General features: G+C 39.7%; 2 protein-coding genes across 7 annotated transcripts in view; one reads left to right on the forward strand and one right to left on the reverse strand.

Moving 5' to 3' along the window:
• ZNF567 (zinc finger protein 567) overlaps positions 1-553 on the reverse strand; it is a 60,909-nt gene extending 60,356 nt beyond the window's left edge. For 2 of the 4 annotated variants that reach the window (XM_053666615.1, XM_037145987.2), the window contains exon 1: positions 149-487. The gene's annotated coding sequence lies outside the window, so the exon portion shown is untranslated. The other 2 variants (XM_037145988.2, XM_053666614.1) reach the window with 2 other exon arrangements.
• A 159-nt stretch (positions 554-712) lies between these two features.
• The window catches only part of ZNF382 (zinc finger protein 382), a 135,406-nt gene continuing 116,567 nt past the window's right edge, over positions 713-19,551 (forward strand). For 2 of the 3 annotated variants that reach the window (XM_053666617.1, XM_053666616.1), the window contains exon 1: positions 713-952. Coding sequence is in view for 1 of the 3 variants with exons in the window: in XM_053666616.1 (XP_053522591.1) it covers positions 912-952 (41 nt within the window). In the remaining 2 variants the exon portion in view is untranslated. The remainder of the gene's footprint in view (positions 953-19,551) is intronic. The other variant, XM_053666618.1, reaches the window with a different exon arrangement.

The raw sequence follows: 19,551 nt of genomic DNA on the forward strand, positions 1-19,551 counted from the left end.
CAACAACAAAAAATCGACATGCACGTATTCTAAAAATTAGACACATGCAGAGACCCTGACACTTTCACAACCAATTAGTGCCAGAATGTCACACGGAGTAACACGTGCCCAAACACAGATAAGCACAGGCACACAAGGCTACACAAACCGATTGACCATGGGGTCGCGGCTGCGCTCTGATAGCTGGGTTTCCTCACAGGTTGAGGGTAGGGTGAGGGGGGAAACAGACACAATTCCTGCCCAGGCCGAGCTCAGGCCTGCCTGGGATTTCCAGTTCCCTTTTAGGCCCTCTCTAGCCTGGATCGCTGCAGGTCCGAGCTCTCGGTTCCCTCCTCAGCGCTCCCGGCCTTGGGTCCTTGTTCCTTCCTCTGCCTAGGTTCTCTCTCCCCTCTTCGCTTTCTCTATGACCCGGACTCTCACTTTCCTTCCCGGCCTTCTCATCCTAGGTTCCCTCTAGCTTTCTCGCTTTCCCCAGCCCAAGTTCCCGCCCTCCTCCTTAGCATTACACAGCAGCCCGCCACCGCCTCCTCCTAGCCTGCAGCACACGCCAGTCTCCTCTACGCCCCAGCCTGCCGTCTGCGCCTGCCCCAGCCAGCCGTCTGCGCCTGCCCCAGCCAGCCGTCTGCGCCTGCCCCAGCCAGCCGTCTGCGCCTGCGTACTCCGCGCAGCTCTGCAGCCCAGGAGTCTCCGCGGCTCTGGGTTTGGTGCCGCTTCCTCAGTACACCCCTGCAGATCCCGCCTTCTCCGCTACGAACTACACTTCCCACCGCCCTGGGCTGCTTTGGAAGAGAACTTTGATCTCCGATCATTTCTGGTTCCCCTCCACAAGTTCTCAAATTCCTCGCGCTCCTAGTGGTAACCTAGGTGTCCGGGCTGGGCAGGCGCTCAAGGGGAGGAAATCCGCAGCCCATATGGCGCAGACTGGGCTGTGGACCCCGGGGCTCAGGCGTAGGTACGGAGTTTAAGTGAGTGTGAGCATTTGTGTGTGCGTGCTGAGGAGGCCGGGAAGGGTGCGTGATGCGGAACTTTTTGAATGACCGTGGTTGGCTGTCATGTGGGGAACGTGGCACGGTTGGTTTGAGAACGCCAGTTATAAGATAATACTCTCCTTGCTTATTGCCACGCAGGAGGCTTTTAACTCTGATCGGTTAGTTTTGGTTGTTGTCACTGGGGTAGTGCTTCATTTCTGCAGTTTTTTATTTAAACGTTGGGACGGAGAGGTTCTGCTGAAGAGCTTCTTGACAGTATGTCTGTCTCTGAAAAGGAGGATGCCTGTGTTAACCAGAGTTGCCCTGCACTGAAGCCTTTCCTGAGCTGCCTTCTTCATGGTACCCCAACCTTCAGTGCCCATCGTCCTGCTTAACGCAGAGAGGGGTGTTCCCTCCACAGGCCAAATTTATGTTCTCTCCTTTGTTAGTATCTGTATTCCGGGGTTTCCTGCTGCTTCCTTTTCTCCTGCTTCTCCCAGAATAATGCGGTAATTAATGCGTTTTGTTTTAAGCTACAAACTTCTGAGGTGGATACACAGCAATAGGTAACGGAAATAGGTATTTAACTCTGGTCTTTTTTCTGTCACCTTATGTTGATATACTTATATTGGTCAACTTGATTTGTAAAGTGATTTCTCTGCTGACATTATATCTTAAAAACATTCCATATCCTTCATTATTTTCTACAATTTTGCATTTGTCTTAGTTTTCTATACATGGAAATTTTGTAATTTAGTAACTAATAACTTTCTTAGGCAAATCTTTTTCTTTGCTGTTCAGCTCCAATGTCCATTAAACTTTACATTCCCTTCCAGGACCTTATAGGAACAGGAGTTCCTGTCTATTCAAGGGTCTGTAGATGCCAGAGTGTGGCATTGACTTCTGCTGAGCGAAGTGTAGATGACTCACCCTACTCAGAGAAATTTGTTCAAAGGTGTGTAATATAGGACCTATATACATTTAACTAATCAGTTGGGTCTCCCTGATTACAATTGCTCTTTTCCCTATTCCAATTAAAAATCTGCATTCTGGAGCCATCTTGTTTTCTTCACTGTGAGTCATTGGGGAATGTGACTCTTTAGGGTGCTTAGGTAACTTTCTGAAGGATTGGTTTAAGATTCCTAGAGGTGTAAATGGGCATCTCTGCTGTCTTATTTCTAACGTGTCATTATCCTGATCCTTCAGATTGCTTTCTCAACTTCGTTTTCTGCCTGATGATCAAGGGAATGATCTGGATTTCTGCATAGTTGTATCAGGCCTAAGTCCCATTTCTTTATGTGCAGAGTTCAATTATTATTTGATTAATTTCCAAGGCAGATGTCATTTCCTTGTTGGAGTAATGGTTTGTATAGAGGTTGACAACAAGAGATCTGAGCCTAGATAAGTACGGGGCAAAGTATAAGGGATCCATTGTGTATAAATCTTAGGATTCAAGATTTAGGACTTTTAAGGCAGTATTTGAGTCACTCATCTGAAGGGCTTCACATCTAGAAAGAAAGTTCAGGCCTCTTCAGCCAGAATTCAAACCACTACAACACTGTACCCCATTTGTCACACACACATATCTTCTATTATTTTGTCTGCTCTCAGAGGGGGAGGGATTAGCTCTATTATTTTTTCTGACTGTAAAATTAGTAATTTCTTAATTGAGAAATTTAGAGAACACAGAAAAGCTTTAAGTAAAGCTCACCTAGAAACAGCTTCTTTGCACATTTTATTCCAATCTTTTTACCTGTTTTCTGTGAATTAACATGGCTATAGGCATATAGGATTTTCTCAGTCAAAACAGAATCATACTGCAATACTGTTTTGTAATCTATCTCTTTGTCTAACAAAATACATCAAACTTTCCATGTCACTATATTATAAACTGAGTCATAATTTTTTACTGCATTGTTTGCCTGAATGTGTTCAGCAATATAGTTGAGAATGAGGCTTTCATAGTTTAACCTGCTTATACATCTTTATCAATTGCCCTACTTAAATTTTCACCAATGTGTAACATACAATGAGAGTGTATTCTACTAATGTAGGGTATTATCAGTCTTTTGAGTCTACCAGTCTGGTGGAAATTGTGGTTTTTTAAATAAATTACCTGTGCTCAGTTTTCACTAAATGTAATAAAATAAGAGCTTCTGAGGCAAAAAGCAGAATTTAAAGAGAAATGGATTTGTAGCTAAAGAGACGTGGATTCAAAACATAGATTTGCCATTTATTTTGAGCATATGTGATTTCTTTTCCTTCATTTTTAATAAAACTTTTGTACAACATACAGCACAGATCTTAAAATTATAGTTCAATGATTTGTTTTATAAACCCTTGCCACCACCTTTTGATAAAAATACTTTTCAACATCCCAGAAAAGTCTCCCTCATATCTCTTTCCTTTCATTATACCTCAGAGTTAACCGTCATTTTGACCTCTATCACAATAGATTAATTTTGTCTGGTTTTGAACTTTTTATAAATGGAATCTCACTGTGTGTACTTTGGTATCTGCCTCTTTTACTCAACATTGTATCTGTAAGAGTCATTCATATTGTTACACTTAGCAGTTGATTGTAATTTAACATTGTTATATAGTATTTCTTTGTTTGAATATACCATACTTTATCCATTCTCCTACTGATGGAATATTTGGGTTGTTTCCAGTTTTGGGCCATTGTGAGGAAAGCTGCTATAAACATTCTTTTACCAGTCTTTTAAAGTACATATGAAATCAGAATTGCTGGGTTAGAAAGTATGCATATACTTAGCTCTAATAGATATTGCAAAATAGTTTTTGAAAGTGATTGTTCCACTATACTCTCAGCTATAGTGTATGAGAATTCCAGTTGTTCTATATCATCAGCATTATTATTGTCAGTCTTTGAAATTTTAACCATTTTAGAGGGTGTGTAGTGGCACATTTAGATTTAATTTCATTCCCCTCATGACCAATGATGCTGCAAACATCAGTTTTTATGGACAGTGCAATAATTCCTTTAGCCACAGAGCTGAAATGAACAAAATTGAAGTAATTGATGTTTCACAATAAAAAGTAAGTATATAGCTTGCCATATAACGCAGCAACTGCAGTCTTGGCTGTTTATCCCAGAGAAATGAAAAATATGTTTACACAAATGTCTTTAGATGAATGTTTATAGCAGCTTTATTTGTAACAACCAAAGACTGGAACTAACCCATATGTCCTTCAACAGGTAAATGGTTTTAAAAAAGGGTATATATATGCCATGGAAAAACACTCAGTAATGAAAAGGAATGAACCATTGAAACACAACAACTTACCATATTTTGCCATGTTTAATGCACACTTTCTGCCCAAATTTTTGAGGGAAAAATAAGGATACATATTATACATGGGGATAATGATCATATGCCATGGGTATAATAATCTTGTTTATAACACACACAAAACACGGGCTTACATTATACACTGGAGCACATTATACGTGGCAAAATGACAAAATACGGTAGGTGGAACTGAAGGGAATTATGCTGAGTGAGAAAGAGCAAATCTCATAAAGTTACAAACTGCATGATTCCATTTATATAAATAACATTCTTAAAATGACAAAAATACAGATATGGAGAACAGAGTAGAGGCTGCCAGGAACTGGGAGAGAGGGGGTGGAGAGTAGGTGGTATGACTATGAAAAGGTAGGAGAAAGGATTCTTGTAAATCATGTTCTGAATCATGATGGGGTGGTCACATGACTCTTTATCTGTGCTAAAACTACATAGAACTAAATATACACAGACATACACAAATGGGTGTATGTAAAACTGGAAATATGTGAATAAGTTCTGTGTATTGTATCAATATTGATGTTTGGGGTCATGACATTGTACTGTTGTTTTACAAAAAGTTAGCATTGAGGGAAACTGGGTGAAGGTGATATGGGAATCTCTGTATTTAATTTCTTGCAATAGCATATACATTTCAAATGATCTCAAAATAAAAAGTTAAAATATGCCCCGGCTGGTGTAACTCAGTGGATTGAGTGCAGGCCTGCAAACTAAAGGATCGTGGTTTGATTCCCAGTCAGGGCACATGCCTGGGATGCAGGCCAGTTGCCAGCAGGGGACGCACGAGAGGCAACCACACATTGATATTTCTCTCCCTCTCTTCTCCTTCCCTTACCCTCTAAAGATAAATAAATAAAATCTTTTAAAAAATAATTCAAAAAATAAATAAATAAAGTGTATAATCCAGTGGTTTTTTAAAAAAGTTAAAATATAAGCATATAGATGGGAACAGTGGTTTGAGATTTGGAAAAAAGATAAAATTATATCCAGAACTCACATCATACCACAAAAATAAACTCCAAATAGGTCAGGGATATAAACATAAAAAATGAAACCATATAGGTTCTAGAGGAAATCATGGGTAAATTCCTGTTTAACCTTAGTGTAAAAAAGAACTTTCTGACTATAACTCAAAACAAAAGATGCCATAAAAGAAAATATTGAAAATCTGAAATATTCAAAGATTAGACTACACTAAAAAATAAAGTCAAAAGATAACTTACAAATTGGGAGAAAATATTTGCAAGCTATATCACAGATAAAAGGCTGACTGCTGTGACCAGTGTGGGGAGGAAGTCTCTGAAGAGGAGGGGCAATGGGAGATTAAGAAAGACACAGACACAGAAGGTTTAAGGAAAAGCAGGGACCAGCTGGGACATTGTCCTCTGATGGAGAGACAATGACCCTGAACATGGTCTCCATGTTTATTTTATAAGAGTTAGTTGGGTAAAGCTCAAGGACAATTTACAGACTCAGGGAAAAACTGCAGGCATAATTGCTCCATTCCAGACTATCTAGATGATAAATATTTCTTCTGCAAAAGTTACAGCCACATTTAGCTGAAGCTTGTGGTTAACTCTCTCCTTCTTAACCCCTTGCAGAACCCCTGCTTAAACCCCTGCAGATGCAAGCAGTTGAGTGTGGTCTTGGCAAGCACTCAACCTTAGCTTTGACGCCACCCTTCACTGTTCTCCACAGCTAATGTTCCTGTATTTCCTAGGGCTGCCATAACAAAAATACCACAAGCTGGGTGGTTTAAACAACAGAAATTAACTTTCTCACAGTTCTTAGAAGCTGTAAGTCCAAGATTAAGGTAATGGCAAGTTTGGTGTCTCCTGAGGTCTCTTATCCTTGGCTTGCAGATAGCTGCCTTCTTGTCTTCATTTGGCCTTTACTCATTATGCAGAAATCCCTGGTTTATCTCTCCCGATATGTCCTAATCTCTTATAAGGACACTACTTAGATAGGAAAAGGCTCATCCGAACACCTCATTTTAACTTAATTATCTCTTTAAAGGCCCTATCTTCAAATATAGTTATTCTAAGGAATTGAAGATTAGAGCTTCAGCACATGAATTTGGGAAGTGGGGGGGGGAGTCAAAGTTCAATCCACAGAATTACGATGGTTAAAAAAAACTTCATTGCACTATTTTTAGAAATATTAAATCATTCTGTTGTTCATCTGAAACTAATATACTGTTATATGGCAACTATAATACCTTAAATAAAATAAGAAAGCCTTTTAAAATTGAGGGAAAGACCAAAGGAAACCTTGACAGGAGAAAAAGGATAAAAGAAATAAACTGACAACTCACAAAAAATATGTACAAATGACCCTTAAACGTATAAAAAGAGAAATTCAAATTAAAATGATTCTGAGACTATTTTCACCAGTCAGAATGATAAAAGTTAAAAAGTATAACATTCTGTTGGTAAGATGGGGTGTAAGGGGCAGAATAGTGACCTCAAAAAAGACCTGTTCACATCATAAGCCCTGGAACTGTGAATGTTACTTTATTTGGGAAAACGGTCTTTGTAGAAATAATTAAGTTAAGGATGCTGAGGTGAGGAGTTCATTGTGGATTGTCTTGGTGGAACCTAAATCCAATGACAGGTATCCTTGTAAGAGTGAAGCAGAGAGAGATTGGACAGGTGGCAATGTGACCATGGAGGCAAATATTGGAATCATAGACCCTGGCTGGGTTGCTTAGTTGATTAGGGCATTGTCTCCGATATGCTAAGGTTTGTGGGTTTGATCTCTGGTCAGGGCACATATAAGAAGTAATCAGTGAATACATGAGTGGGTGGGACAACAAGTAAATCTCAATCTCTCTCCCTCTCTCTGTCCTCCTCCCTCTCTCCCTCTCTTCTCTCTCTCTAAAAATCAAGGTTAAAGAAAGGTTACCTTCTATGCTAAAAAATGATTTAAAAAAAGGTAATTGGAGTCACAGGGCCACAGGTCAAGGAATACCTTCAGTCATGAGGAGCTGGAAGAGATTCTTTTCTAGAGTCTCTCAAAGGAGTCTGTCTGGCCCTGCAGACACCTTAATTTTGGATGTCTGGCCCCAGAACTGTGAAAGAGAATAAATATCTATTGTTTTAAACTGTGTGGTTTCAGGGGAAGACCTGAAATGTGCTCTGGGAAGACAAAGAAAGCCCAAGCTTATGAAGGCAAAAACAATTTTTTTCCTATTGGCTGTCTAACTGGGTGTGATGACTAGTTCAAAAGCATTGGTCAGGTGCAGGAGATGAGAGTCTGTGGTAAGCCTCTGCATGACAGGGAGGCAAGTTCAATGGCAAGCACAGAAGTCCAAACCTCATCTGGGTGTGGATATGTCTGAGCCTGAATTTTCCAACGGTGTTCTGACTCCAACTTAGGGTCCCCTTGGCATTGCTGACTCCATTTTCAGATAAATCTGTTCACAGTAGAAATGAGTCTTTGGGAACTCAGGCTCGAGGGACTTCTTTTCTCTCCTCTGGCCTCTCAGAGAAGAGTTTCTTAAACATCTTAAACTTTTGACTTTTTATACCAGCTGAATTGCAATGGCTTTCCTCTTCTTGGAGCTTATTTAGTCATTGCTGTCTACACTGTTGAGACCTGTCTCCTTCCTGCAATGAGGAAATCACATATGACTTAGAGATATAAAGTCCTACATATATATATATATTTTTAATTTAATTAATTAATTTATTTTTAGGAGAGGGGAAGGGAGGGAGAAAGAGAGGGAAAGAAACAGTAATGCGTGGTTGCCTCCCACGCACCTCTACTGAGGACCTGGCCACAACCAAGGCATGTGCCCTGACTGGGAATCAAACCACTGATCCTTTGGTTCTCAGGCCAGTGCTCAACCCACTGAGCAACACCAGCCAGAGCAAGTCCTATATATACTAACAGCAGTAATTGTCACCTAACTTCTACGAAACCCTACTCTTCCCCAAATATCTAAACTACGTCACTAGCTATGCTTGCTTATAGGAACTAAGGCAAACTGCTGCTGAAAGTTAACAGCACTTATAGACAGCTCAGCCACAGAACCAGCCTGCTCCATATCACTTGAAGATGGTATTCAGAGCCCACCCCCCACCTCCAGGGACTGTTAGGAATTTGTCTCCATTAACACAGTAAAAATCACTCTCAGGGGGAAGAAATGTACATTACTAGACACAATTAGTGTCCTGTACAAGGGAGCCACGAGGACTGCACGTACTTCAGCTCTCCTGATGCTGCCTACCCAACCAGTTTCTTTAACCTTGTCCTCCAACCCTAACCATAGACAGAAGGTGCCTTTCCAGCATGATCTCACCCTTCTCCATTCCTTGATCAAAGAAAAAAGTTTCTGCTCTGCTTTATTGAACTTACTCTCCCCCTATTAGCACTAATGACACTTGGCAGAAGGAGCTTGGTTTGGGTCATTGACCCTAAAGGGTGGGCAACAAAACGGGACTTGGGTCTCTGGTCAGGGCACATATAAGAAGTAATCAGTGAATGCATGAGTGGGTAGGACAACAAGTAAATCTCAATCTCTCTCCCTCTCTCTGTCCTCCTCCCTCTCTCCCTCTCTTCTCTCTCTCTAAAAATCAAGGTTATATGGGGGTATCAGTCAGGGAAGAGGAATAAAATGGCCAGAAAAAGACAGTCATCTTAGGTGTCAAACAAATGAAGTCTCAGTCATGTCAACCAATGGTTGGTGCCAAGTCAATGTCAACAAGAATCCCCAATTTGGGGTGCAGTGAAGGAAGCCTTATTCAGTGCAAAACCATGCAGTCATGATACAGTATGGCTATGAAAACAGCATGGCTGTAGAATGGTTCCGGGGCCAGACAGCCCTGGGGTTAGGCCTCCTTCTGGGTAGTTAGCTTAGCTCTTTTCCTCCATGGTCTGCTATGCCTGCTCCTTGCCAGTCTGCTTTGTTCTATGCTGGTCACCTATGTTCATGGTCTACTTTACTCTGGTGAGACTTTACTCTTTACTCTTCAGTTTCACCTCATCCAGGAAGATGCTGTGTTCCGTCCTCTGTGGGAAGAGAAAGTGCACTCTCTGAGCCAAGCAAACCTGACTTATGTGGACAGAAGTCCTCACCCCTGGTCCTTGATTAGTCCATCCTCATGTAAATTATTCTCACTGTTTGATCCAAAAGCACTGTCTAGATTGGTCAGAATAGAGCCACCCTGATTGGTAGGGGCTGTAGTAGTAGGGGAAAACCTCAGTCCTACTGGTTGAAATAGACTCATTTTCAGGAACTCATTTATAAGTACTGACTTAGATGGTAGAAACACAGTGCAATCAGGAAAGTCCAGTGGCAGGTGCAGTCAGTTTAGTGCAGAGGTCTCTCTGTGATGTGCAGTTTGTGTGAGAGGCCCCTGTGCAGAAAAGACTGCTAGGCTCTGTTTTTAAAAATTTCAGCCTACTTAACCACTAGGAGCCCTTTTTGGTACGTGTCTTTTTTCTATCCCCTAGGCTTTACAGCAGTAACAAAATTTAGTTGTTTGTTTCCAGTTATACAAATGTCAAATCAGTTCTTCAAAGGCTCTCCAGAGATTCATAATGAAGGGAAATACTTCCAGTAGGCAGATTATCAAAATATTATTAACTGAAAAAAACAGAATCCAACAACACATACTTACATCCCTCTGAACAGGGCTCAGGCACTTACTCTCCACCTGGGAGAACATGCAAGTGACAGTCCTGCTAATGACAAAAACATTCCAAATCTAAAGCCTATTCTCATATGACCCTGGGGGAATTGGGGAGGGTGAGCCAGACATGGGAGCTAGACATCATATAGAAAACATTTCTCTGGTATGGTTCAGTGTTTTGGACTCTAGCGAGATCCTCCTTGAGTTATGATGGGGTATGTTCCAATAAACCAATGTAAGTTGTAAATGCAACTTGAATATACCCAACCTACTGAACATCATAGCTTAACTTAACCTATCTTAAACATGCTCAGAACACTTACATTAACATACAGTTTGGCAAAATCATCTAACACCGCCTATTTTTATAATAAAGTGTTCAATATCCTACATGATTTATTGAATTACTGTACTTAAGGTGATTAACAGACTTGTTGTATGGGTATCATTTTGCACCATTGTAAGGTCAAAAAATTATAAGTTGAACCATTATAAGTCTGTACCCTAGTTTAATAAATTCCAGAACTTCCTCACAATGTGATATCAAGTAGTAATTAAAAAGTAGGTTGCAGGGACTTCTGGTTAAGATGGCAGCATAGGTAAGCATGGCTCACCTCGTTGAAAAACTGCATCAAAATTACAACTAAAATATAAATTACAACTAAAGTTATAACCATCACTCAGATTGTCAGAAATTGGGTTGAATAGAAGTCTGACAACTACAGAATTAAAGAAACCACATCCATCCAGACTGGTAGGATGGGCAGAGATGTGCAACGGCCTGGTCCCACATTTGCATGTGGTGGATAAAAATTATGTTGCAGAATAACCAAAAAATATACAAAAATTCAAAATATATTGATAGTGGCTACACATATGTACAACTACCCCATTAATCAAAACTTGCATAGGTTATTACAGATAGAATGGTGGGCATCAGCAATAACGAGAAAAATATGTGGATTTATACATTTGCATGTTAACATTGGTAATTTCTAGGCTGTGATACTGATTTTTTTTTGTTTAAAAAAGAAACTTAAACTTCCATAAACTTACATGCATTTAAACAATGTTTGCTTCCTATTTTCTTTATAAGAACTATGTATCAATTTTAGAATATAGGAATAAAGACTCTAGGGTTCCAGCCAAGATGGAGGTGTAGGTACTTTGATTCCTTGCACAACCAAAAGGAGGATGACAACCAATCTAAAATCAATAAACAGGGACTTCCGCCAAGATGGAGGTGTAGGTGGAAATACTATGCTTTCTCGCACAACCAAGTTTAAAAACAATAAAGTTTTAGCAACAAAAAATGCAGCCAAACCACAGAAAATTGAACTATACCAAAGTCTGACAACAATGAACCATTCAACCAGACTGGTAAGAGGGGTGGAGCCAGCAGCAGAGCAGGTCGGGCAAAAAAGATTCCCTGACCCAGGCACACAGGCAGCAGAGGGCGGATCCCAGGTGTGGGGTTGTGATGGGCAGACCCAATGAAGGCACAAGGTGGCAGGTTGACTGCGGTCACAACATTAGTGGGCAGATAAACCAGTGAAGGAGTGAGCAGTGAGACAGACCAACCAGGCCTTAGCTGTGGGAAGCAGCAAAGGGGCCACTATTGCTCCCTCTCTGACCCTGCCCCTACATACGGCATCACAAACCAGTGACCTAGGTGGCCCCTCCCTGGTGAACAGCTAAGGCTCCCCTCCTTATACGTAACAGTCTTGAACAGACCAAGACATGGCTCAAGAAGAACGCAAACCCCCGGAGCCGATAACCCTAAGCGACCAAGAAATTGCCAACCTACCAGATGCACAGTTCCAACACTGGTGATCAGGATGCTCACAGAACTCATTGATTTTAGTCATAAATTAGAGGAACATATGCAGGCTAAACTAATTGAAATTAAGGAAAATGCACAGGAAACCAATAGTGATGGAAAGGAAACTGGGACTCAAATCAAGAGAGTGGACCAGAAGGAAGAAAAAAATGAGCAAACAGAAAAGAACGAAGAAACAAGAATTCAAAAAATGAGGACAGGCTTAGGAACCTCCAGGACATCTTTAAACACTCCAACATCTGAATTATAGGGGTACCAGAAGGGGAAGAGAAAGAGCCAGTGGAAACTTATTTGAACAAGTAATAAAAGAGAATTTTCCCAATCTGGCAAAGGAAATAGACTTCCAGGAAATCCAGGAAGCTCAGAGAGTCCCAAAGAAGTTGGACAGCTAGATCAGGATCAGAACCATAGAAATGAAGATCACATGGAGGGTTAGCAACAGGAGAGTGAGAGGAGAATGAATGGGGTAATAGAACAACTGTAACGGCATAATCAATATCATTCCCCTCCACCCTGCACCCCCCATCCCCCCACCATTCCCCCCCTTTTAGTTTATGACCACGTGTCTCAAGTTCTTTAGATTCTATATTTCCCCTACTATTCTTGCCCTCCCCTATCTATTTTCTACCTGCCATCTATGCTACTTATTTTCTGTACCTTCTCCCCCCTTCTCCTCCCACTCTCCTGTTGCTAACCCTCCATGTGATCTTCATTTCTATGGTTCTGCTCCTGATCTAGCTGTCCTCTTAGCTTGCTTTTGTTTTAGGTGTGGTTGTTAATAACCGTGAGTTTGCTGTCCTTTCACTGTTCATCTTTTTTATCTTCTTTTTCTTAGGTAAGTCCCTTTAACATTTCATATAATAAGGGCTTGGTGATGATGAACTCCTTGAATTTCATCTTATCTGAGAAGCACTTCATCTGCCCTTCCATTCTAAATGAAAGCTTTGCTGGATTGATCAATCTTGGATGTAGGTCTTTGGATTTCATGACTTGGAATACTTCTTTGCAGCCCCTTCATGCCTGTAAGGTCTCTTTTGAGAAATCAGCTGACAGTCTGATGGGAACTCCTTTGTAGGTGACTGTCCCCTTATCTCTTGCTGCTTCTAGAATTCTCTCTTTCATTTTAATCTTGGCTAATGCAATTATGACGTGCCTTGGTGTGTTCCTTCTTGGGTCCAACTTCTTTGGGACTCTCTGAGCTTCCTGGATTTCCTGAAAGTCTATTTCCTTTGCCAGATTGGGAAAATTCTCTTTTATTATTTGTTCAAATAAGTTTTCCACTTGCTCTTTCTCTTCCCCTTCTGGTACCCTATAATTCAGATGTTGGAGTGTTTAAAGATGTCCTGGAGGTTCCTAAGCCTCTCCTCATTTTTTTGAATTCTTGTTTCTTCATTCTTTTCTGTTTGCTCATTTTTTTTTCTCCTTCTGGTCCACTCCCTTGATTTGAGTCCCAGTTTCCTTTCCATTACTATTGGTTTCCTGTGTATTTCCCTTCATTTCACTTAGTTTAGCCTTCATATGTTCCTCTAATTTGTGACTAAAATCAACCAGTTCTGTGAGCATCCTGATCACCAGTGTTTTGAACTGTGCATCTGAAAGTTTTGCTATTTCTTCATCACTTAGATTTATGGGCTCTGGGGCTTTGAGATCTTCTTGAGCCATTTTTGGTCTATTTGCACCCATTAAGTATGAGGAGCAGAGCCTTAGGGGCGGGGCGGGGCCTCCAGGCCTGGGTTGCTGGGTTGTGACGCTATACGTGGGGGCGGGGTCAGAGCCGGGAAATGGTGGCCCTCTCTGATACCTCCCGTTGCTGGGACCCATTCAGTCCTGTCTCACTGCCCACTCCCTCACCGGTCTGTCTGCACAGGAATGCGCCAGCACTGTGAACCCGCTGCCCTTCACCCTTGTCAGATCCACCAGTTGCTCACTGGGTTGCACTCACTGGGTCGGGCTCACTAGGTTGCTCACTGGGTCCACCCTTTGCAACCCCATGCCTGGGATCCACGCTCCTGAGTCCGTCTGACCAAGTGTTTCTGTGCAACCCCGCTCTGCCAGCTGCTGGTTTCGCCCCTCTTATTGGTCAGGCTGAAGCATTCATTGTTATTAGACTTCTGAAAAGTTCAATTTTCTGTGTTCTGGCTGTGTTTTCTGTTGCTAATATTTTATTATCTCTAAACTTGGTTGTGTGAGAAAGCATGGCGTCTCCACCTATGCCTCCATCTTGGTGGAAGCCCTCAATAAAATATATTAAAAAATAAAATCAATAAACAACCAGAAGCACCAGAAAAATCAAACTTCACAGAACTCCAACAACCAAGGAATTAAAGAAAAAAATCAACCAGAACAACCAGACTGGTAACACGCAGTAAGGCCATGCAGGTGGAGCTGACTGAGAAAAACCCCAGCAAAGCAGTGGACCAAGTGGGCAGGGCTGGCTGAAGGCAAAACTGAGACTCAAAGCTGACTGTGGACTACGGTAGGGGTTGCTGTGGTGGGAGAAACTCACAGTCTCACATGAAAGTCCGAGAATCCACTGGGAAGAGGACTAGAGAGGAGCAGATGAGCTGCATCATGCCCTCTCAGGCCCCTCCACCACAGGCCATGCCACAGCACAGCAAAGAGGGTTGCCCTTCCCCCCTTATAACTTATCAGGTGCACCAAGACAAAGAAATGTGGCCCAAATGAAAGAGCAGAGCAAAACTTAAGAAGATAACAAAGTGATGAGGAGGTAGCCAATCTATCTGATGGAGAATTTAAAGTCCTGTTAACCAAAATGCTCACAGAACTGATTGATCTTGGTTGGAAAATGAAAAAACAAATGATACGTCAAATAAAATAAAGCACAATATTCAGGGAACCAACAGCAACAGGAAGGAAACCAGGACACGAAGCAACAATTTGGAACAACAACGAAAAATAAACATCCAACCAGAACAGAATGAAGACACAAGAATTAAAAAAAGTGAAGAGAGACTTATAACCTTTGGGACAACCTGAAACATTCCACTATCTGAATTACAGGAGTGCCAGAATGAGAACAACAGCAAGAAATTGAAAACTTATTTGAACAAATAATGAATGAACACTTCCCCAGTTTGGCAAAGGAAATAGACTTCCAGGAAGCCCAGAGAGTCCCAAAGAAGATGGACCCAAGGAGGAACACACCAGGGCACATCATCATCAAGTTAACCAAGATCAAAGATAAGGAGAGAATCTTAAAAGCAGCAAGAGGAAAAGAGAGAGTTACCTACAAAGCCCATAATACTATCAGCTGATTTCTCAAACCTTGCAGGCAAGAAGGGCCTGGAAAGAAGTATTTGAAGTCATGAAATGCAAGGACCTACATCCAAGATTACTCTATCCAGCAGTTTTCATTTAGAGTGGAAGGGCAGATAAAGTACTTCCCAGATAAGGTCAAGTTAAAGGAGTTCATCATCACCTGGCCCTTATTATATGAAATGTTAAAGGGACTTATGTAAGAAAAAGATTATAAAAAGTATGAACAATAAAATGACAATAAACACAACTATCAACAAATGAACCTACGAGAAAAGAAAAACAATGAAAACAAAAACTGTGCAAACAACTAGAACAGGAACACAATCAGAGAAATGGACAACACATCGAGGGATCAGTGGGGGGGGAGGGAGGAATGGTCGGGAAGGTACAGGGAAGAAGAAGCATAATTAGTAGGCATAAAATAGATGGAGAGATATAAAAAATGGTATAGGAAACAGAATTCAAAGAATTTATATGTACAACACATAGACATGAACTAAGGTAGGGGGAAATGCTGGAGGGTTGGGGGGGTCAGGCTGGAGGGGGGACAAAGGGGAAAAATTGGGAAAACTAATAGCATAATCAATAAAGGATACTTTTAAAAATTGTAGAATATATGTTTTAAGGTATTTTATTAAAGGGACATTCTTAAAAATAGGAGAAAACATTCTCTATAAGTCTTTAGATTCATAGTTTAGCATATTCTAAATACAATTGGCTATTGAAACTGGACAGGTACTGCTGAAAGTCTGGCAGATAACCTCATTTGCTCCCAGGCTCTTTCCTCTTGGACTACATTTTCATACACACAACACAAAGCCAAAATCACATTAACTACCCCTGTGTTCATCATCATCACATAACCTGAGAAAAAGCCACCTAGTAAAATGAGCAAATAACACCCCCCAAACCACTACTATTATGTCTACTTAGTCCTCATCCCCAACAGTTATCTGAGGAGCTCACGCATATCACTAAAATCAGAAACATAGCTATGATGGACCGTGAACACAGTCTACTCCATATCATGCTCAAGGTCACATAAAATTTAAGCTCCAAGGAAGGCCTGGTGTCTCATAATTATCTCTGCTTCACTACTTTTACCATCCCCCTTAGAAACACCTAGGGGAGAGGGGAAGAATAGCACTGAACATATCAAAAAATAGTGTCTGAGATGATTAGGGGCTGCTTCTTACCTGAAATGTACATATTAACTTTTAAAATTCCTTAGTTATATTACTTCATTTAAAGTAAGAGTTACAATTTTTCAACAATGCTGAACATTTTGTTGCAAATCCTTTTACCCATCTTATATACATACATATATGCTTATGTACATATGGGTCCCCCCCAAAGATTAGACCACAATACACATAGTGTGGTACTTCCCTATTAAAAGATATTTAGGGTGTTTTTTTTTTCTGTATTCAAGGATAAATTTCAGCAGACTTTACAGGATGCTTCCAGGTGGGATTCTTTAATTCTTACCAGTACGTCAAACTAAAGATTTAAGAATTATTTTACTCTGGAAATTTTTGTTCTATGTATTTTTTTTCCATCTCTGTTATTTTAGTCTCTATTTTTGAAATTCCTGTTACACATACATTAAGCCTTTTGGGTATTTTCTATTTTCTTGATCTTTTCATAATGTCCATTTCTTTTTTCCTTTAAATTCAGTGAGAATCTAAGCAGGGTATGTCTGAGCCAGGTGGGTTCACTCAGTCAAAATCAGGATAAGTAGACAAACTTTTTAGACAATTTAGAAGTCCTGAATCACATACTCCCTGAAATCTCCCTTATTAATATATATTAAATTCTGTATCCTAATAGTAGTGAATATGTCATGGTTTTAAGTGTCCATAAACCATCCTAAAAAAAAGACAAAATATTAGGCCACAGTAAAGTCCAAAAAATAGAATTTATAAACAAAGTTCTTTGAATATGCTGAAATACCACTAAAATAGCAAGATCAGAAAAATAAAGTTGTTACTCTTAGTGGCAGTTTGTAAAACCTGTCAATAATTTCTGGATCAGGGAAGAAATATAACCTAAAAATGAAGAATTTCTAGTAATCAGTGATAACGCTGGATATTGGCACACATGGAATTTAGTTAAAGTAGGGCTGTAAGGGAAAGGTCATAGCTTTAAATGCTTTGAACAAAAATAATGAAAATATGTACGTTAAAAAGACTAGAAGGAAATATGGAAGGCATTCACAAAGATAAAATTTATAACTAATATGACACATCAATAAGACAAATCATTACCCTTGAATCAGGAAAGGGAGAGCACAAATACAAGATGAAAAGGAGAAAATCCACAGAAACAAAGAACATTTTAACAAATCTTGAAAAATAGTTTATTTGATTCTTTACAAATACAGTTTGTTTATTCATCCACATATATACCATTTTCCAATTGCTCTTTATGTGCACATGTCTTTATTACACCATAATTTATAAAGTAAGTCAGAAAATGCACCCTCTTCCTCAATTTACCAGTGAAGTCATCTGTGGCAGAAAGAATAATGAGCACCCCCCATGAAGATATCTAAATGCTAATCCCGGAATCTGTCATATATTGTCTTGCATGGGAAAAGAGATTCTTACGTGGCAAGAGAGATTTAGCAGATTTGGATATTATCTTGTATTATCCAAAGAGTCAGGGTCAGAGGGAGATGCGAGTATGGAATATGCATACTTCTGTTAGAGAAATACAACATACTGACTTTGAGGATGGAGATAGGGGACCACCAGCCAAGAAATGTTAGTGACCTGTTAGATTTCTAACCTACAGAACATTTGTTGTCCTAAGCTACTACATTTATGGAGATATGTTGCAGTAGTGATAGAAAACTATTATGCTATCTGAGTTTGGAGTTTTCTTTATAGTGAGGTTTTAATTTTCTTAATATGGAGTTTTGGGAGAGGGTAATTTCTTTTTAAGTCAGTGTAGTAAATTGTGTATTCCAAGGAATAAATGTATTTCAACTTAGATATCAAATTTATTGTCATAAAGTTGTTTGTAGTATTCCCTTAGTGACCTTGTAATAATTGTCATATCAATAATGATGCCCCCTTTTGAATTCCTGATATTGATATTTATGATTTCTTTTCTTGATCAATATACTAGCAATTTATCAATTTTATTAATCTTTTCAAAAAATAAGGTTTGAGTTCTATTGATTTTTTTACTCTAGTTTGCCCTTGTTATTTCAATGATAACTGATCTTATTTATTTTTTCCCTTCCTTTGGCATAATTTGGTACTTTTCTCTTCTTTTTTTATTAGCTTAAAATTAACTACATTTACCCATGTGTTATTTAGAAGAGTGTTAACTTCCAAATGTTTGAGGACTTTCTCAGATCTTTCTGATGATTCATTTTTAATTTAATTATTTTGTGGTCAGGGAACACGTTCTGTAATTTCAGTCCTTCTGGATTTGTTGAGGCTTTATGGACCAATATGTGGACTGTCTTGGTGAATACTTCACATGCAGTTAAAAAAAAAGTATACTATTTGAAGGTAGAGTGTTTACCAGTTAGGTAAAATTGCTTGTAGTGGTGATCGAACTTTTCTCTGTCTTTACTGATTTTGGAGGACATCAATTGGCCTACCAAGTATCAAGAAAGGACTGGTCAGATCTCCAAATACAATTGTGGACTTGTCTATTACAATAGTGTCAGTTTTTGCTTTATGTATTTTGAAACACTGTTATTAGGTGCATGCAAATTTAGGGTTGCTACATCCTCTTGACTAATTGACTCTTTTATCATGAAATGTATCTTTTGACAATATTCTTTTTCCTGGATTCTGTTCTCTTTATTAATATAACTCTTTCAGCTTTCCTTCGATGTTGTTTCATGGCATATCATTTTACTGTCCAATTATCTTTGGCAAATTGTGAATCACATACTTTAGTCCTACTTTTTTAAATCTAGTTGAAAGTTTCTACCTTTGAGTCTCTAGACCAAGGGTTGGCAAACTATGGCACACAAGCCAAATTGAAACACAACCTATTTTTAAAAATATATTTTATTGATTACACTATTAACAGTTGTCCCATTTTTCTCTCCCCTCCACCATGTACTACTCTCCCACCATCATTCCCCTACTTTAGTTCATGCCCATGGGTCATACATATGTTATTTGGCTTCTCCATTTCCCATACTAGTCTTAACTTTCTGTAGTATATTTTGTGCCAACCATCTATGCTACTTATTCACTGTACCTTTCCCCCCCATTTCCCGTTCCACACCCTGCTGATAACCCTCCATGTGATCTCCATTTCTGTGTTTCTGTTCCTGTTCTAGTTGTTTGCTTAGTTTTTTGTTTTTGTTCTTGTTTTTTAAATATATTTTATTGATTATGCCATTACAGTTGTTCTATTTCCCCTTCATTCCCCTCCCCCATTCACACCCCTCCCCCACTACTCCCCCTTTAGTTTATGACCACATGTCTCAACTTCTTTAGATTCTATATTTCCCCTACTATTCTTGC

The sequence above is a fragment of the Artibeus jamaicensis genome, unplaced genomic scaffold, assembly GCF_021234435.1.
Source record: "Artibeus jamaicensis isolate MK-2021 breed Jamaican fruit bat unplaced genomic scaffold, CSHL_Jam_final contig_464, whole genome shotgun sequence".
NCBI lineage: Eukaryota > Metazoa > Chordata > Mammalia > Chiroptera > Phyllostomidae > Artibeus > Artibeus jamaicensis.